The 21,556-nt window shown below is 31.0% G+C and overlaps 2 protein-coding genes and 1 pseudogene across 4 annotated transcripts; all 3 read left to right on the plus strand.

Moving 5' to 3' along the window:
* The first annotated feature begins 588 nt into the window (after window positions 1-588).
* LOC114376931 lies at window positions 589-2,735 on the plus strand (annotated as a pseudogene).
* Window positions 2,736-3,809: 1,074 nt separating this feature from the next.
* On the plus strand, window positions 3,810-7,290 carry LOC114401123. Its single transcript, XM_028363574.1, has 6 exons — window positions 3,810-4,018; window positions 5,569-5,619; window positions 5,703-5,772; window positions 5,946-5,986; window positions 6,555-6,614; window positions 7,059-7,290. Exons 1-6 carry the CDS (start codon window positions 3,953-3,955, stop codon window positions 7,110-7,112), a joined length of 342 nt encoding a protein of 113 aa, XP_028219375.1. The 5' UTR covers window positions 3,810-3,952; the 3' UTR covers window positions 7,113-7,290.
* A 2,745-nt stretch (window positions 7,291-10,035) lies between these two features.
* LOC114401139 (hydroxymethylglutaryl-CoA lyase, mitochondrial-like) lies at window positions 10,036-14,259 on the plus strand. Of its 3 annotated transcripts, none has more exons than XM_028363575.1 (9): window positions 10,036-10,228; window positions 11,555-11,746; window positions 11,906-12,107; window positions 12,307-12,486; window positions 12,631-12,711; window positions 12,781-12,944; window positions 13,144-13,280; window positions 13,564-13,679; window positions 13,814-14,259. In XM_028363575.1, the coding sequence occupies exons 2-9, from the start codon at window positions 11,580-11,582 to the stop codon at window positions 14,066-14,068; spliced, it is 1,302 nt and encodes a 433-aa protein (XP_028219376.1). In that variant the 5' UTR covers window positions 10,036-10,228; window positions 11,555-11,579; the 3' UTR covers window positions 14,069-14,259. The 3 variants fall into 3 exon arrangements, with proteins under 3 accessions (XP_028219376.1, XP_028219384.1, XP_028219377.1); XM_028363583.1 differs by lacking the exon at window positions 10,036-10,228 and adding an exon at window positions 10,306-10,429; XM_028363576.1 differs by lacking the exon at window positions 10,036-10,228 and having other exon boundaries at window positions 10,633-11,746.
* Window positions 14,260-21,556: the final 7,297 nt, after the last annotated feature.

A 21,556-nucleotide genomic window follows, 5' to 3' on the forward strand; every position in this document is an offset into this window, starting at 1 on the left:
AGGAATAGCTATTAGGCTATTAGTGCATGAAAAAAAAGTCGAAATAGACTAAAAGACAGATAACACAAACCTCAGCTCGAGGCTGTCCATGGTAACTGCCAAACAATGACACTCCCCATAACAACCTTGTTCTTCTCTTGTGCATTGGCCAATAATTGAGCACGAAAGTTCCTATTAAAAAAGAAAAGAGCAGAATTAGGTAAAAGAAAGCAGATGAAAATTATCTAAAAGGATAAAACATTTCAAAAAAAAAAACCTTGTGACAGGCTTAGACAGGTTAATTCCATTTCCATGGCCTTGTAAACCCACGAGATTCCCAATATCCTGAAACACCCTTCTGTTTCTTCCTTCATCACCCATGTTCTTCTGCTTAACCTCACCAACTAAACCACAAAAAGGGGAATTTCAGAAACGAAAACATAAAAACCCAAACTTTATCATCCAAACAAATCTTAAAACCCCAAAACCAACATTTATTATTGACATCGGCAACAAGAAAACAACAAAAAGATTAAAAAAAAAAGAACAAAAACCATTGATGGGCTGTTGTTGCTGTTGTTCCAATCTGGCGGCCATGACAACGATTTGATGCGGTTCTTGAAACGTAAATATACCATACTCCAATCATTCTTCAACCCCATGCTTACTATGTTCCACACCCAATACATGACATAATGGTCACACTTATACCCTCGGCTTTGAACATGACTCTACGTTCAATATGTAAAATGATTGAATTAGACAATTACGAAGTTACAAAACATGATCATTCAGACTTATATGACTAACCTTTAATTCAATCCACTAAGTTGCAACTTTATCAATTTGACCATCAAAACTAATCTTTAATGTCTTCATTGCACTGCTTAGTAAAAAATATCAACGTATAAACCAGGACAAAAATATTTATGTATCAACGTTTACAATAGATTAAATGAATTATAATATAATACTTAACTTGTTAATTACAACTTTGATATAAATATCAGGCTTCTTATGCAGCGAATAGAACTAAATGACAACATCCTTCGTAGGATACAAAATAACCGGCTGCCAATGGTCCCTGAATTAAAAAATAATTAGGTATGTAAAATACAAACATTCTTTACAGGCATTTAATAAATTTGACTTACTAATTCAAGTAAACTCCTAGGTAGACTTCTCGTTAAAATTCTTTAACCCATGTTTCAATGTAACGTTGACATTCAGCATGTCTATCCTTTGCATTGTGTATGGACTAAAACTAAAGGAATTCATACACTGAACCATGACCCAAGGTTGAACTCCACTCATCCATAAACCTATTTTAAACAATTGAAATGAAAAATTGATAATCATGTATGTCATAACGAATATTAATTATTAGTCAATCATATGAAATGTACTTACATCATTGACAACTATAATATAACTATGTTCAAATATTTGTCGCATGATATTATTTCATTTATATCTTACAATAGTTTTTGTTCTCATATGAGATTGTATGGCCACCAACGAAACATTTAATATAGTTATTGATGTAAGTTTCACATGCTAGGGTGGTTGTAAGTTTTTTGTTTTCAAATTTAATTTTCAAAACAAAATATATCTGACAAAAATGAAACTAAAATGATTTTTAACTCAATTTTAAACTTTCTAATTCGTTTTCAAAACTAACAAAAATCGATTTAACTCAATTTGGTCTCTAGTTTTAAAAAAGTACATTTTCCTTACATTTAACAATGTGACCCTTCCCCTACCACCACCCCCACAATAGTAGCCATCACCACCGACACTACGACAACCATCACTGCTACCACCACCCCACCATTACAATTTGAGATATACTTTTTTTTTTGGAGAGTTGGACTGTGTTGAAGAGATTTCTGTTCCACATAACAAAATAGTTGACTGTTTAACCTCTTGTATCCATGTAGCACATATAAATGATATTCTTGAAAAGCAAAAGGGCTTAATGCACATATATACAGCGTTCTTATTACCAGAACATGAATGGAGTGGTATTCTTTATGCCTCATTTTTTCATTTTTCGAATTCCCTTCCATTTTTTTTATTAAATTTTAATTAAGAAAGCAATCTTTATGCAGTCAAAACTACAGCCTTTTTATCCATAAAAAAACTTTGCCCAAAGGCTCCACAATGTTGTGAAGGACTCCCAAGGGAAGTCACAAACTTGCTGGAGCAACTTCCTTTGTTCAGGAGGTAATGGAGGCTGGCTTACTTTCTTTAGATGTTTCATTCTCTGTCACCAAAAATACTACATTGCATAAGCACAATAAAAATTGCCCAGGTACATCACTGTCGTCTTGTTTGGTTGAACATTATTCATCAGTTAGATTTGTATACTTTTTCTTTAACAAGTGGTGATTCTGTAAGTAATCTAATTGGTTGCTGATAATTTTATTTCATATTCTGCATTTGTTGTGCCCAAAATTAGGTTCATGTTTCAGCTTCAGAATGTGTTCTGGAAGTCATGAACCTTGCCATGGACGTCCCTTCAGTTGGCACCATCAATGAAGGATTCAAGAACGAGCTGCTTCATCAGTACGAGATAGAGAAGAACGAAGGTGCAAAGTCAATATTAAGAAAGTGTGTCAACATTCTTCAAGACTGGAAATAATAAATTGTACGAGTTATAGCCTGTAACCCTCATTTATGAAGTTTTGGGTAGATGAAACATTTACTATGTATAGCTCGTGCTTGGTGTAGTAGGTCCATATAATAGTGATGACAAGAAACCTAGTATCCTTAGGTAAATCCCTTACTGAATGAATTTTTAACACGATCAGGGTCTGGATAACAAGGTATCTATTCTATATTTATGAATATTCATAATTTGAAATTACTTAAATGTTTTTAATTATATTTTAAAATTATCTAGTTTTTACCTGACTCATTAAACAGGTAATATGGACAATTGTAATGATATACTTAGATGGCAGATGCTTATTTTTATGCTGTCTTTCAAGGAAATGTGTATTTTTATTAAGAAAATTACTGGTTATCCAAATTACCATGACAATGATTTTTTCTATTAAAATATTCCTATTGAAAGAGTTGAAATATAGTTGTGAATTAAGTATTTAGAGAACATATTAATAAGGTTATTAGTAGGTGACCCAAAAAAAATTAGATTATTAGTAAAAACTATATTTTAAAGTGACATGTTTTCATATAAATTAAAACTTTTAAAGGAAAATATAATGTGAGATGAAATGAGTATTGTATTCTTAAAAAAAAAAAACAGAGTATTGCATTAAAACATTTTCCTACTAAAACAACTAGCTGGAAAAGTAAGTATTTTCTTTGTTGTATTTATTATTTTCTCTAGTTAATAATTAATATTTTCGGAAAGGTTGATTAGGAAGATTTAAAATTATTTTTTTGGTTTGCGTGTCTCTTTAGTTCTCATAAAATAAGATTTTTTTATAACTAATAAGATTAATAAAGAATTTCATTTTAAAAATATAGAAATCTAATTGAACACTTTTAAAATAATTAGAGGAATAAATTGAGTACTAAGCGCAAAGAAAATTTCACTTTTAAAATTATATATTTTAATTTGTAATACAAAACATATATTGAAATTTATTTATTATTATAATTTTTTATTATAATCTGATGTATATATTAAAATGTAAATCTTTATTATTAATTTTAATTACATAAAAATATACATTTGATTTAGTAAAATTCATTCAGACCGTAAGATACTGATTATTTGATTAAGTAAAAAAATACAAAAAATAAGATAAAGTCAGATTAAAAATATTCTTTTCTTTACCCCCATCAAATCAAATCAAATTATAATATTAAAAAACTGAATTTATTAGTAAAAATTAAAAACAATAGTCACAGCGAGTGTGGTTGCGTTTCTCCGTTCTGAGAAGGTTTTGGTCGGCGAAGTGAAGTCTTCTCCTTCAACAACAACAAGGGGTTGCCGTGAAGCATGGATGAAGCTGAATTTCAACGCCTTCTCCAACTTTTCCCCGTTGTTCGTTCTCGCGATTACACCGTACTTCTCTTTTCCTCTCTCTGTGTTTAGGGTTTAAAATTTCATGCCTTCTCTTTAATTGTTGCTCTCTATTACTCTGCATCAGCAATCTGGCTTCTCTGCCAGTTAAATTTCGATTTTTCAGAGACCCATGTTGTAATTTTCGTAATTCACATATTGCTTCTCTCTAATACAATTATACCTTTTGGCTTTTACGTTGGTTTAAGATGGTAGTGTTAGATTAAGGTATTGTAGTGTCTGAATTCATGTGGAAATTTAAGGTGGCTGTAGCAGAAAGGGTTAGGGTACCATAATATATGAGGAGGGTTTGGTATGAGATGTTAACCAGGTTCTGGCATGAATGAATTTTATTAGTGAGGATGTGGTTTTAGTTCCAGTTGTGAAATTGAGTAATTCAACTGTACACTAATTGAGTTAAATCAAAAGAAATAATGAAATGTTGTAGTCGGTTTCACCTAGGAATTAAGTCAGAGGCTTTGGTGGGAGGTGGGAGGTGGGAGCAGTGAGCATAAGACTTTGTGGAGTGTTTGCAGATCTATGGTTTATTTGATTGAAATGGATTGATTTTGTGTTTGAGGACATTCATCTCTATGGAGCGGTCATGGGACAAGGTTGTATTCAATTCATGGATACTACCTGGGTCCCTTCTCATGGTTTTGTTAAAGGAAATTTCTCTTCTAAACGTTTAGCTGGATTGGAAAGCTCTCCTGTTCTGCAATTTTAAGTTTCTTCTTTTGTTGTATTATTTTTATTTATTTATTTGTTATTAGTTTTAGTCTTTTAGGAAGATAGCTATCCTCCTTCCTTTGTGTGTTCTTTCTCTTTTCCATGTTATGATATCTTATTTAATAGAAATTACAAATGTAATGGTATTTTGTACCAACTTTTGAACTTTATTGAAACAATTTGAACATACTGAAATCCAAAAGCCATCTCTGCTTGTTATGCTTTGATGGTCAGTATGCTGAATTAACTTTTTTTGTTCTATGCATGGTTTGCTGATTGGGAAATGCTAGGATGATGTTAAAGCACTTGCTACTTGACCTATATTAGACTTTAGAGGCAAAACCTTGACCTTTCTTTTGTCTGTCTCTGCCTCCTGTAAGCTCAGTTTGGATTATGGAGATTTCCTTACAGTTGCTGGGATTTGCCAAGGAAATTGTCTGAACCAATTAATGTTATCTCATCTTGTTTTGATTTTTATTTGATACAAAGAAGATTGGATCATTGGAATAATTTTCCATGTTTAGTTCATTAACATATGTAGTTAGCACAACATTAGCGTTTTATATGAATCAATTGGTTTTGTCTAAACTGAGATACTGATTCCCACAGCATACTATGATGCAAAATCCCTATGCACAACATTGACGTTTGAAGGACTGGCATTAGGAATATATATTAATATTATTTTCTGAACTTGAGATACTGATTACCATAGCATATTATGATGCAAAATCCAAATTTTTTATTTCTTCACTTAAATAATTTACAAATTCTATAATTTGTGAGTGCATTGAAGTACCAAATTGACAACTGTTAAATTTCAGGCAGAAGCAACATCATCCAGACAAATTGCATCTGGGTCAGCACAGAATGAGGTGGTAATGCTGAACCTGAATCTGTTGTATGCATTGATGTCTGCTTATATATTTGATGTTAGCCGACAAAATTTTCTCTGCAGTTAAAGGAATGGCAAGATGCATGGGACGAAAGGGATAAGGATTTTGAGAAGCAAGGAATTAATCAACAAGGTACCACTATCTTTGGGACTTTTTTTTTTTATCAACTTCAGTTTTCTAGAAAGCACATCAAAGTTCATGAGTTACATGGCAATGTAGTTAATTATGTTGGTTATAACTTACAGAAAACAGAATTATGATTTTGAAATTAATGGTATGCTTGTGTGATTTCTTCAAATCTACAGATTCATTTTGGAGCAAGCTAAAGTCAGAGGCTGCTAGGAAGGTATTCTGAAATTTACCTGTTACTATATGCATACTGATTTTGTTTTAGAATTAACATTGTAGCACATTATTGAGGAAATTTGCTTACACCCTTGTTTATTTCTAGTACCATGTCCATATGCTATGTCAATAAATCAGTTGTTTTGCATCATTGCTTCATTCCTTTGGCAACAGTGACCTTTTACTTGATTTCCATGCCCAGATGAATTTTTCATTTAATGGACCTTTATTTTGCCAAGTTTTTTTGGGTACTTTTTTTTTTCTTTTGTTATAGGGGAGAAATATTCTTATTAATATTTCTGTGCACGAACAAGTTTTCACTCTTGTGCATTCTCTTTTTCGTAAGCCTGTTTGTGAGAGCTATAATTTGATATTAAACTATTACAAGCCCTTCAGACAGTAGTGACAAAAGAGATAAGGGGGTGATGTCTTGGTATGTCTGCTATGTAATAAGCCTACAACTTTGTTGGTGATTTTATTGATTATCCATGGCATTCCTGTGATTATTAAACAAGTTGTCAAGTATCCTTTGAATGAGACTTAGCTCATTGGTTCTAATGTTCCGACAGGTGGGTGCAGAAGAAGCGGAGAGATTTTGCAAGTCATTCCAACAAATCCATAAGAAACTAGTATGTGCAAAATATTTGAAATTTAAGTCATTGTTCCATAAAATATATTATGAAAGATATATTTTATACAACTTAGTATCTTCTTGAAAGCATTTTTTGTGAAATTGTCTAAAAAAAGTTATGCCTCCAGAAAAGTATTATTTTCTATGAAAATGGAATTTTCTATATTTTTTTAGGCGAGTCTTTCTTGAAGGATTGTCTTTCATTGATTAGGAAAATAATTGTGAACTGCATAGACTTAAGAACATTATACATGTTTTGCAATAAAATATAGAAAACTGCATTTTCCTCACTGAAATTCCAGAAAAAGATAAACAAAGGAAAATAAAATTAAAATGTTTCTAATGAAATAAATAGAAGCAGAGTTTCCTTGTTAGTTGTTAGTATCGCATTTGATGAAAATTTATTTTCTTGTTTTATCTTATGTTTTCCATTGTATTTTAGGTCAATGAAGAGTTGAGTTTAGATGCTGCTCGAAGCTTCTTAAATTCATCCTAGAGTTCTAAAGAATCACGCATGCTTTCGACATTTCTTGTGATTAAACAATCAGCCGTTGTAACATTGTAATTCTTTTGTACTGTATCAAAGTATTTTATAATTTAATATCTGCGAGATTTTGATTTGTAGTTATTTATTATTATTGTATTAGTAAGAACTAATATTCTTCCCCCATTAACCCTCGCCCCTTTTTCTTCATTTCAAATGAAGCTGAAGTTTGCATCATAAAGCGGTGATTGTCATCGTATCAGAATCATATATAAAGTCTGTTATTTAAAATAATCACTTTTAAAAGTTTTTTTTTTGTTTTGATTTTTTAAAATAATCAAAAGTTGAAAAGAATATAAAATCTAATCAAAATCAGAAGTTATTTAGAATAGTTTTTCATGATTCTTTGTTTTTTTAATGATATTTTTATGATTGTGAATAAATATAAATTGTTTTTTTTAAGAAATCTAAAAATATCTACTAGATTCTTTTACCTTGGAATCATTTTTTTAACCGGTAATAGATTAGTTATATCTTGCAAGTAAACTAATGGCTTAGTGGAGGGGTGCAAGGTTTCATTTTGTTCATATGAATGCAAATGATTTATTTAGTGAGAGATTTTGATTAATCTTTGACTTAATGGATTGAGAAACATTCATTGTTTTCTAGGGAAAAAAATATCATAATGATGAATAAGCATTATTAAATAATAACCATACACATTTGGAAACTAATTGTTAAACTCTAAGCCACCATTTGTTGTATTAATATGTTCACACTTTTATGGGAGAGTTGATTGGTTATTTTAATATATATATTATCTACGATGCCTGTCTTATGTTTATACCTGAGGAAGATAATAATTCAACTGAAAACTCAAGATAGTTGAGGCCTTAGTATCCAGTAATAGCCTAGTAGGACAGCTGTATTAGGTGATAGATTAGAATGCAAGAAGAATAAATTTGACTACAAATTTAAAATGGATTATTAAAATTAAATTAAAATAATTTTAACCATTTATATATAATTTTAAGATAAAGTATGATAATATGCCACTATATATGTAACGCTAGTTGTATATCTTATTTCCTTTTCGGGTTTATTGTTAAGTCACCATTTAAGTTCGGTTGGCTTGATTAAATCATGCTAGCAGTTGATAGGTAAGTATCACCAAAAAACACGACATTTCCTTTTATATCCAGCCTTTACCTGGTTAATAAGAGAAAAAATGCCTGGTTTCTATGTTTTATTTTATTCAGAATAAGTTCTATGTTTTATTTTCAGATGATATATTGTTTTATAATAATTACAAAAATATCTAAATAAATATGACCACAAGTTATGAATCGCCATGCATGCTGGCTGCTACGTAAAACACAAATTGAGCAGCTTCTCTCAAGTCTCATTTATCCAATAATGTATGGGATTTTAGTTCTGTAAATATATACATATTATTTTATATAATGGCCTTTATAAAATACCATGCATCTTTCAATGACTATTGCTCCTTATAACAATGTTCAGAATCACAGCCTCTGTGATAGTTCAATTCATAAAGTAATTAAATACTACCACGACTAAATTAAATTGAAGAATAATTTGATTTAAAGTGAGATATTTGTTGTAAGTTGCATTTGGCAAAAATGAGTGTTGAGCTTTGATGTCATCTTTATTAATGGTTTAGTTGTTGGTTGGGCAGAAGCAGAATGACACTCTACCTGTCTTGGTCGCACCTCTCCTTTTGTTTTTAGCGTACAAATACAAAATCTGAAAAACATGAAACCTTTTCAAATTAGGAATTAGGAATCCATTATTATGGAAAGGGCTCCGAAATTTCTCATTTCTCAGAGCGGAAAATGTTACTAGCTCGTTCCATATAATATGACATTTTAGAGAAGGAAATATTATTCCAAGATAAATATCGTTTTACAAAAACTAATTATGCATTAAATATTTTTTTTTTAAGATTATCCTTAATTAATTCTTAATGAAAGTAATGTATGATAAAAATAAATGAGTAATTAATTAAAGAGATAAATAGTATATTAAAAATTATCTAATATTTTTTTAAAAAAAATCAACAAATTAATTACATTTCTTAGTTCCTATACCAAAATTTTAAACATCATATAAAGGTGTAGCAGAGGAGTATTAAAAAGATAAATGCTAAGGAATTCCTAGAAACTTAAAATTGAAATTTTTTTTTACTGGGATGTGAAATTAAATATTCCAACTGATTTTAAATGATAACGATATTTTTAAAGTTACACAATCTTTTCACTTCAAGTATATACATACTGTTGTGAAAGTCTATTAGGACCGAGCAACCAACTGATTCCATGATTGGATGCGTCTGCTTCACTTTTACGGGTGTTGATCCCTGAATTAGTGGCCACTTCACTCTTATTTTTTGAAATCACAGAGTTACTATTGTCATAAGTATAGACATTGCGTATTCAAGATACTAAGCATAATACTTAGTTGAACTTCCAATCATATTTGACAAGGTGATGATAAAGAGTTGTTAGTTAATACTACGTCATTCAATTTTTCTGATAAGACTATATATCACCACAAATTAGGATTATCATATCTAAGAAGAAATATTCAGAAACTTGTGTTAATTTTGGAGGGATTATGTAAAGGACAGGTATGCTTATCAATTAGGAGAGATTCTCTCAAGAGTAAAAATTTTCTTATTTTCACTGTAGGTCGAAAGAAGTCTTCCGTGATTCAATCCTACGCTAAGTTTCATATTGTATTTTCTAATACCTATCTGAATCATAAGTTATAACTAGAGTGATTTTCAATCAATGAATTAACAGCTTGGTTAAATTAAGTTGATACACATAACTCTTTCTTTTGAACGCAAATCTTTGTTGTATTGACACCTTTGTTTATTTTGAAGTGTCACTGACCTAACTAGTCACCTAACTACCAACTGAAAACCAACCAGTTCCTCTTTCTCTGTCTTCATTGAATTCAAATAATCAAACAAAAAGTCAATGACCTTTTCCTTCCCTTTGTTCCTACTCTTCTACCCCCTCCAGTTCCTACCCATTCTAGTTACTTCCTCTTTCCATTCTCCCCAATTTCTAGGGCTTCCTCAACTCTTTTCCTTTTTCCAGGTCTGTCTGCTTCTTCCAAATCTCTTTTTTCTTGCCTCTTAAATGAACTTGCCAACCAAAGTCTCAAATTCAAATAGGAAAAAAAAAATAGATTTTTCTTTTTTCTGCACTCTTCATTGAGTATGAGGATTGTTTTCCATTGAGTGCCTTTTTTGCTTTAAGTTTATTTATTATTGTGGAGCTGAGTTTCAAGTTTCTACTGTGAGTTCTGCCTCTTGTTTTTCTAGTCAATTTGTGATCAGCAGCAATTTAAAATCTCAAAAGCACAGTTTATCTTTATGATATTAAAAACATTTTCTCATTTGATACTATGTTTCCAGATAAAAAAGGCTTTGACTTGATGTTGAGATGTGAGATACTCAGAACCGAACAAGCAAATTTTTATGACCATATAGCTAATGAATTATGTGTGATTGATCACTCTTTTGTCACCATGGCTATCCTTGTTTGAGTTATTGGAAAATGGGGAATGAAAAATCACTTCACACAAGCTTTGTACAACACAAATGCGGAAAGGTTGCAAGTGGAATGCACCTCCTTTACATTCCAACCACACATCCTGGCCCTATTATAGCACGAGAGCAAGTTGGAAGTGATTTTTTGCCCACTACAAAGCAACATGGAGTACAGGATTGAAAATTAAAACATTTCTGTCTAACTCCATTTCACTTTCCTCCTCATTTTCCACTTGCTCAGACAAACACTGTCTGTGTATGTTTGGATTAACATTGGATGGTCTAGAATTGCTTTGAAATACTAGCTAACATGATTTTAAGTGTCCACTTTTTCATACAAGCATTGTCTACGCATGTTTGAATTAACATTGGATTATCTAGAATTACGTTGAAATACTAACATGATTTTAAGTAATGACCACATGTTTGGTTTCATGTTAAGGTTGGGTCTAGAATTAATTTTGAGTTGAAGCAATTCTACATAGCTTTTACATTGAATCGAGAATTTTATAGAGTTTTACTACTAGTATACTTTTATATTAAAACATCTAAACATAAATCACATCACTTCAAAAATCAATTTTGCAAAAGTTCACCCAAACACACTAAAATCAATTGCAACTAATTATGATCCTTCTTTAACTGTTTTTTATATGACGTGGCATCATTTGTGGTAAATGAAATTTATAAAAGGCAACTGATTTGTCTTGCAATTTTAAGTTTTAACTGATTGTGAAGTACAACCTTAATCCAGAAGAGTATAGCTTGCCATTGATTCTCATTCTGTGAATATAAATAGACGTATGATATGCAGATGAAAATATGCCTCTCATTTGATGCACAGTATTTACTCTCTCACATCTTTTGCCAGCTCCCTTTAACCCAACCACTTCACCATGTCAAGTTTGGAGGAACCACTTGGTCTTGACAAGTTGCCAAGCATGAACACCATTGATAGGATTCAGAGGTTCTCATCTGGTTCTTGCCGTCCCAGAGTCGATAACTTGGGCATGGGAAACTGCTGGATTGAAGGACGAAGTTGCAGCACATCTAACAGCTGCAAGTGAGTCAAGTATTGCAACTTAAGTTAGAGACTTGATACATTTTATTGCTCTATCATTCAATCTCCTTTTTTCCTCTTTTATGTTCTAATCACTGTTGTTGTATAGTTTTTAATCTTTTACCTGCCTACTATGTCCATAAATATTCTATCTCTGTGCAGTGAAGATGATGAAGAGTATACAGCAGAGACATTCCCATGGAAAAGACAAACAAGGGACTTATCCCCAGATGACTCCTTCAGTCAAAAAACTCTGATCAAAGGAAGGAAGTCAATGAAATTTGGAATGATTGATGATTCATTCTCTGATTGCCAAACCAGTCCAAAATGCCATACCAAAGATTTGCAAGGTTTGGCTTATAAGGTAATTCAGTGGCTGCATTATCTTCAATGTTCTTTGTTCAAGTTCTTTCAGCTACTAACTTAGCTATTTACACCTTGCCTCCTCTTGTTTCCAATTAAGTAATATATTTTAAACTTTTTGTTGTCGTTTTATTTTATCGCATTTCCTTTTCTGCTAATTAACATATTTTCAATTTTAATTGGATAATGGCATGATGCAGTATCTGAATAGTATACCAAAGTTTGTAAAGATAGTAGAAGTTGGTCCAAGGGATGGATTACAAAATGAGAAGAACATTGTACCTACTGCTGTAAAGATTGAATTGATTCACAGACTAGCTTCTACTGGGCTATCTGTTATTGAGGCTACAAGTTTTGTTTCTCCCAAATGGGTCCCACAGGTATAATAATGACTTTACCTTATTTCTTGTAACTTGACATTGATGATTTTCAAGAGTGATGGCTGGAGTAAATTTTCTCTAAGTTGCTTTTGGATGACATTAGTTCCATCTGATTTTAAATCATAATGTTTCTTTGTCTTATAGCTGGCTGATGCAAAGGATGTAATGCAAGCAGTGCATAACTTGAGAGGCATCAGATTACCAGTTCTGACCCCTAATTTAAAGGTAGAATAATCTAGATAACCATAAATAGGCAGACATACATTCAGATCTCTGACCTTTTTACATTCATAGGGTTTTGAAGCTGCAATAGCTGCTGGTGCTAGAGAAGTTGCTATTTTTGCATCAGCTTCTGAATCATTTTCAAAATCAAACATTAACTGTAGCATCGAAGAGAGCCTTATTCGTTTCCAAGCTGTTACTCATGCTGCTAAACAACTCTCAATTCCTGTTCGAGGGTATGCCTTTCATTTTCTTTTTATTGAGACTACATCATATTATGGTTGCTTCAATATATGTGTTGGGAAAGACCTTTCAAATAGTAGTTGGATGCATGAAAGTCCCATTGGTTGATATTGTAAATGTTGCTGACACCATTCTGTTTTTATTCTGTGTATTCCATATTTCAATTAGTTTCTTTGTAATGAAATGTGATAGGTATGTATCATGTGTTGCTGGATGCCCAGTGGAAGGACCAATCCCTCCCTCAAAAGTAGCATATGTTGCCAAAGAATTATATGATATGGGTTGCTTTGAAATCTCCCTTGGTGACACAATTGGAGTTGGCACACCAGGTAACAAGTTTAATCAATTTTGAACTTCTAAAGTTTAAGTGATCCATGCTTGATACAATAATTCTGGTGGTGGATATGTTTCATTTTGTTGATAGACTAGATTGTCTATTCTTGTAGACCTTTTACAGTATGAAATTGATAAGGTGAAAATGTCAATTCTTGGCGGAACTTGGGGATGAATGTAAAACTAAGTGCTTTGTATTTTACTAAGTATTTGTCATTGGTTTCTGGTATATGATCCCTCTGTACTTAAATAGTTTCCTATTCATTTTGTTATGTTCAGGAACTGTAGTTCCTATGCTTTTGGCTGTGATGGCTGTTGTTCCAATAGATAAGATAGCTGTCCACTTTCATGACACATATGGACAATCCCTTCCAAATATACTTGTGTCCCTCCAAGTAAGTCATCAACTAAATATAGCTTGGCCTTTGGACATGCTTGTCTTTTGGTGTGTAAAAAATGATTTCATTTTATTAGTTTTGTTTTGGCACTCAACATAATCAGTAACGTATGTTAATTTGTATTTGAACAGATGGGGATTAGCACAGTGGATTCCTCTGTTGCTGGTCTTGGTGGGTGTCCATATGCTAAGGGAGCTTCAGGAAATGTTGCTACTGAAGATGTTGTGTACATGTTGAACGGCCTTGGCATCAAAACCGATGTTGATCTTGGAAAATTAATATTGGCTGGGGAATTCATCAGCAACCATTTGGGGAGGCCATCCACTTCAAAGACTGCCATTGCCTTGAACCGTGTCACAAGTAATGCTTCCAAGATTTCACATTAAGTGTACCAAATGTATATCAATATGACAATATGCTTCAAGTAGTGACATATGATCACTCTATACATATTATGTTCCTTTTGTTCTACATGCTGGTACAAGAGGAATAACATGTTCACTCATATGGATGCGTTTTGGTTTTAGAAATGAAGAAATATAGTAAGTGCAAGGTGCTCGTTTGAAGCTTAGCTTTACCATTTTCCCCTAACTGTTACACTCTCCTTCACAACTTGGTTGTGTACAATGTTTATAACACGAGCTAAATTTAACATTGGGAAATAACGAGGAAAAATTGGGAAATCTAATGGAAATGAGAAAATATAACATGATATGTAAAGTTCCGTTATAATAATTATTTTAAAAATTATATTTAATATGATTTTTAATTGATAAAAAAAAACTTTTGTACTCACATTATATAGAAATTAATCTCAAAGAAAATTGCAAGACGGGTTCTTTTAATTACTATATATAAAGGAATTCAAAATACTTTCTTATCAAAACAAGTTACTGTAGAAGGAATTGAACCCGAAAATATCCCATCATGTTGAAAATATTTTCAACTTAGAACAAAATTCTTTCTCGTGAAAAGTTCTTGTAATTTTGATATTAAAAAATATAAGAAAACTCTTTTGGATAGCTATTTATTTTCTGTATTTTTTATTTTTATTTAAATGTTTGGTTTTAGTTTTTCATAAAAAAATGTTGATTATTTTATAAATTTATTTTTTGAACAATATCTATTATTATTTAGTGATGATATTATATACATCTGAAAATACTATATCAACAACCACTTTGAGATGATATATGAGGTGATATTTAAATATATGTCACACCATCCGAAAATAATAAAAAAATATTTTTTAAACTTTAAAATTTCTAAGAAACAAAAATGTAAATTGAAAGAATAAAATAAAACTCACGATATTTGCAAGAATAACAAATAGTAGTAGTATTAAATCTCTCTTTTTCATAAATTTTACTCAAGTGTGTTTTGAACAATATTCTGATATATAATCAACAGACTCATTTTTCTGGGTTGAGATTTAGAACACAAAATGGAAAGACTTGTCAAAAGTAATTAAAAGATTTATAAAATAATAATTTCCGCACAACTCGTATTTTTGGGTTGATTTTAGAATACAAAATGGAAGGAATTGAATAAAGTAACTAAAATATTTAATAAAAATAAAATAACTATGCACAGCCGGGAATCGAACCCGGAAATTCAACATCAGAATTTTCCAAGGTGTGCTACTGTGGATGTTGTGTTAGAATTTTCAAATTTCATAAATATGTAATGTACTAACCAAAGTTGATGCCAGAATTAACAAATTGGTTAATTATGGTTTAGTCCAACATATACTTTTTGCAAATTTTATTTTTATTCCTCAGTAAAATATTTGATATTTTTTTTCTATTAACAATCTTAGTTAATTTTGTTACTTAACAACGTTTTTTGATGACATCATATAAATAATCCAATCTTAGTCTATTTGTTCAGTTATATTGCGGGATTTTTTTTTTCTCGATGAAAATTTTTTTCTCAACCCTTTGATTTAAAAACTAATATATCTAGGGTGGAAAATTGTTTCCCAAAGATGGGAAACATGTGATGCCCTCTCACACTCATCATAGTATGTGTCTTCTTGGCCAACAAATGTGTTTCTAAACATGCAGTACATGTTTGGATTTTACTGAATCGTCTGAAAATTATGTTAAGTTATCAGTTTGTGTAATTTTAGATAAATGCTCAGGTGTTTGATCTTTCGTTAAAAAACTGATTGAGCATACAATTAATTTTGAATTGAAATAATTTTTAAGTTGAATACAAATTTTAGAATTTTTAATACCAACTTGTTTTTAGAATGTAAATCATTTCACTTTAATTAATTTTGTATAATGAATTTCATCTGAAATTAAATTTGTAAACATTGGCTAAAACGTGCATATACACAGTATACATTTGATTTCTCGTTTAAGAATTGATTTTAAGTTTAAAATTGATTTTGAATATATATTTTAAAAAAAAAACGTTAAAGCTATAAATGAGAGCTTATAAAAAACTTAAGGTTCATAACAGTATTCCGCAGCCGGGATTCGAACCCGGTAATTCAACATTAGAATTATCCAAGGTGTGCTACTGCGGATATTGAAACATGCATTGCAAAGTATGATATAAATACTTATCTTGTACAGTTGATAATATAAAATTAAATAAGCAATCCATTTCGTCCCAAAACAATTGCTTAATCTAATTTGGTCTTTGAATAAAAAGTTACTACATATTCATATAATATACCGATGAGTACGTATATCAACATAAAATTATTCTAATTTAATCAGAAATTTTAACATTCAATTATGACTATATAATTACGTTAAATACTCAAAAGATAATTTATCATTCATATTAGTTTCACAAGATTCAAATAAGATTATCTTAGTTTATTAAACAAAATACATTCATTTAATATTACAAAAACGAGATACTAGTTTTTTATTTATTTAATATGAAGTTAATCCTTAAAATAATGAAGAATATATCAATTTATCCTCTAATAAAATCCTGACCCAAATTGATGCTTGAAAATTTTAACTCCAATAAATAAATAAAAACTAAAGTGTCTCACTTTTAGGATATAATTTTTTGGTGATTTTTTTTTCTTTCAAAAACTAAATTGAGTCCGGTAATATATTTGGATCAAATTGAATATTTACTTGAAGAAGTTTAATTTTTATGAGGTTATATAGACTCGGTGTCTTTGCTGCCTTCTCCTATTCTTCTTTGTATAGGCCATGTTTATTTTTCTTAAAAGAAAAATAATTATTTTTTAAAGTTCTTTAAAAGAACAATTTTTTTAGGGAAATTCAAGTTAGGGTTCTTTAAGTAAAAATTTATAAGAGCAACAAAAACACTTACCCCATTTTGAGGGCATGCTGGATCAAGAAATTTTATCTTTCACCTTGTTGGTCATTTTGGAATACCATTTTCTGTAGGTTGTGACTTTTGGTCATTGTGTGATCATGTGCTTGCTAGCTCGTGACACATCCTCCTACGTATCATGCGAATCCTATAATAATTAATAACAAAATGGTCATGGCATGTTAAACACCCCAAATGCCATCATGGACTTGTGCTTACAAAGTCTTGTATATTTACCATGCATGTTACACAGATTATCTGTATAACACTCACAAAACTTAATTATGATATTATCAAAGACAAAGCTAAATTCATCATGATGAGGGACACCCACCACCCTCAAAGTTGAACTTAACAAAGGGAGCTAAAATGATCATCTTCTGATCGTGTTAAGTAGCTTTTAGCCTTGACTGACAATAGGTATAGATTTTCTTTTTCTCATTAAAAGGGAAAAAAATCACACAATTTGTTGAGTACATAAGGCTAGCTATGATTAAGGCAAGGAAATAAATTGGTGCACAAGCAAAATCAAAATAATTATAAGACCACTTTTTTTACTTTGCTTTTGGTTCTCTTTTTTACCAGTCAAAGTCATGGCTCTCCCTCTAACATAATTGGGATCTCAAATGCTTATACTTAGAATAAGGGACATGGTTTCATAATTGGTAATGGCTACTAGAATGAATTTATCTCTGACTAGCTTGAGGTAAATTTCTGAATTAGTTAGGACTTGGGCATGCATGGGGCCTTAATTTACTGTTGCTATAATCCTATTGTTGGTTCCATACGACAATAGCAGTGATTGAATAGTAATTCTACTCATTAGAAATTGCATGAGCGTGTAGCTATATCCAAGCTAGTTCCAAGTTCCACATTTTTTCACATTCGAATGCACAGAGATATGATTGAAACTCCCGTTTGGGTTGATCACACCTATTTCACTATTTGTAGATTTTAACTCAAACAGTGTATACGTCTAAAAAAAAGTATTGAAATCTTTATAAGGTATGTAATGCTTAATCATTGAATCTTTATTTAAAATCAAAATTATAATTAATTACCATGCTAGTATCACTTTCACATTTGACATGCCATTATAGTAACTTATAAACTACTTGATCAATACAAGTTTAATTATTTTAGTAAGTACTTAGCTACTTTAACTTTTTTGTTTTTGCTAAGTACTTAGTTACTTTAACCATCGGGTATATATATTTCAAGATCTCATCGCGCGAAGAGTGAAAGATTAATTAATTTTCTTTTTATAAGCCAAAGATTAATTAAAGTGATTAAGAAAAACTACATAAATTCAAGTAAAGTAAATCGGTTGGTGTATATATATCTTGGAATGGGAAGTAGGGGCAGGGGAAGGAATAGTTTGTCTCTAGCTTGTTGATCGATTCCCAATTTCCGATAGAGGTTACAAAAATTCATGTTTAGATCCTAGTGAAAGAGAAGTAGAGAACTTGTTATAAAATAAAAAGGCAAAAACTTGTAATCCACAAAAGTAGATTTTTCAATATATTTTGTTAAGTTTTTCTTGTCATAAAGCCAAGGGGCCATCCACCATGGGAGTAAAATAAATGAAAAAAATGTCCACAACCAAAAGCCATGAGCTTTTCCCCTTTTCTAAAGCGAGTGAAAACAACATCATTCTTTGTAAGAAAAAGATTCATGTGCTCGTTATTAACATTTCCATGGCTTATTTGTCAAACCCCCCACCAGGTTGACCAAATTATTATTTTTCCACTGTTCAGACTGAATTTTTTTATGAAAAAGGCTTGAATCTCGACACATTGTTTTGTAAATGTACACCGAGATCTTATGACCTATGAATCAAACAAATATGCTAGAATAAGACTAAATAGCACGATCAAACAATTGTGAAATTGCAAGATCCAAAATTAACATCAGTATTTCTAGATTTCCTCCGTGCAAAAGAATTACTATTTCAGAACCTAAAATCTAGGGTAGCATTTGATCATCCTTCTAATATGCTCAACTAGAACACAATCTTTTTTTAAAATTTGTAGTTTGCAGTTGCATATGAACCCTAGCTAATTGATTTTGGTTTAATATGGTTAAAATCCTGTTGCTCTGGCACTTTGGTTGATTACTGGAAGTATATGGAGCTAAGACATACCGAGACACATTAATTAAAATTAAAGCAAGTTGACAATACAAAATTCGAAGACGTTGAATGCCAAATATATAATCACAATATGACATAATTATATGGTTCTTTAATTTTATTTTTTTACATATTTTCAAGTTTAAATGGATATTTTCAGGTTAAACTGTACTTTAGTCCACCTACTATTGTCAAAATTCAAATTAGGTCTCCTTTTTTTTTCGAATTTAATCTTCTACTATTCTAATTACAAAATTTTAGTTATGTTTTAACTTAACGTTCGATGGGTAATGAAAATATTGACATGGTGTTTTATTGTATTGTGATGAGAACACATTCATGTTCATGCGAAATTCTATTGTATTTTTATATTAATATTAAACATCAAGTTAAGATATGAACCAAAACTATATGATTATAATAATAAAATAATCAAATTGATGAAGAAAATAGAAGGGAGAAATTGGAATTTTGAGAGTGGGAAAACTTAAAGGTGTAATTAAGTCTATTTTTTATTAGACAGATTATATGATACAATACTCTGAGTTTAACAAAATTTTATTTAATTTCTTTTCTTTAATAGCCTATTGAGTCTGTGCATAATTGTGCTTATAGAAGTCAAAAGAAAAACAATTTATTATTTTTAATTCATAAAAATTAAAAACAGATATTAAAAAATATATAATAACTTATCTAATTTGTTCAATTTAGTTAGCTAGACTTTCTTAATGATAAAATTTATTTGATGAGCTGACTTAGATATAGATACGCAATTATATTCAAGTTCAAGACCTCTCTCTCTCATGCAGTGATCACACTTCACAGAGAACATCACCCAGCAGAAGCAGCAAAGTCTCATCTTCTGTCTCTCTCTGGTCCATAGTTGTTTATAGTTTTCCCAAGTAGTAATTAAAAAATGCATCCAAACACACTCTGCACTCCATATTTATTTGCATTATATAAGGCACCAACCCCTATGCACATTCATTGACTGTCCTCATTTTCATAGCTCACACTTCAAGGTTACTCACACCATCCAATTCAAAATCATCCAATCCACATACAAGTTTACCAAAATCACACTCTGACCAAAAACAAAAAGGGCCACCACATCAGACACACACATCTCACCCTCCTTCAAATCAAATTAACTACTAGTAGTACCACTTTACTTTCCCTTCCTCTAAGCTTTATTATTTTTTCTTTCTCTAAGTATTTTTAGTGACACCCTTTTTGAATCAGATCCAAAAGAAGCTACTAGTTTTGTTTCTTTCTTTACGGGGTTTTGAGCCAATTATATAAGTTTTCCATGCACGATTTGTGCCTAGTTGAGAGCATGAGGCTGATGAGTCTGGCTTGTTTCTCAATTCTACTGTTGATTCTGTTCTTGTTCAAAATCTCATCATCTTCTGCTGCTGATGGGTATGCGAAATCTCAAAGCTTTAGAACTGAGCCTGTGTCAAATCTTGGCCCATTTAAAGGAAAATCACGACAGAACACGGGTGAAGGTGGTGGTGAAGCATTTCTTGGTGATGAGAAAAGGATAATCTACACTGGTCCTAATCCTTTGCATAACAGATAAGTGAACATTTACTCTCCTAAAGTGTCTTTTTTTTGCCTTGTTTATTTCAAGCTCTCTTTGTAATCTGTATATATATAATTTTGTTTCATTTTTGAGTTGTTTTTACTTCTTTACATGTTCTTTCTTCCATTTCTTTTCTTGTAAGAGTTTTTGACTTATTTGTCATGGACCAGTTTCTTCTGGTGTATTGTCAGTAAACCATATGTAAGAATGTAAGTTATGTTATCAACCAATATCTCAAACAAAAGAATTTTGGCTAATGTGTCTCCAATTCCATAATGCTTTTGGAATAAAATTAAAACTTTTATGTATAGACAGCGGAAAGTGGAAAGTTTTTTTTGTTTTTTTCATTTTTGTTCTGTCTTAAGTAAATTAGAAATAAAGTTTAGTTCATTGGGGGTGTAGAATTTTTTTTAATTATAAGTGCATGCACTAATTGTTTACCCTTTGGAATAAATGCCAAAAAAAGAAAGGAGATGCAATGATGCACCCAGAATCATTTGGCTGGCATTAATGAAGCTATTGTGGTGTAGTGACTGCTATGTTAATGTTTGCCATTTTTTTTTATTTCCGTGCAAGGAGAATAAAGTACGCAGATAAATCCTGCTATATATGGTTAGTTACTTAATTTAAATATATTGTTAATGTTATACGATTCTTATTTAAGTGCAAGAAGGTATGAAATTAGACACAATTCTCTCATTTTTTTTCGTCAATTTTGCTTTGGACTTCGGAGATTTATCAAAAATAATAAGAAAAATAAAATAAAATTGAATATAATGTTCATGTTTAGCAGACGTAACTCGAACCTGAAATTCAGATGAGAACATCTCCGGGTTTGTTCTACTT

This window comes from Glycine soja, chromosome 2, assembly GCF_004193775.1.
Source record: "Glycine soja cultivar W05 chromosome 2, ASM419377v2, whole genome shotgun sequence".
Classification (NCBI taxonomy): domain Eukaryota; kingdom Viridiplantae; phylum Streptophyta; class Magnoliopsida; order Fabales; family Fabaceae; genus Glycine; species Glycine soja.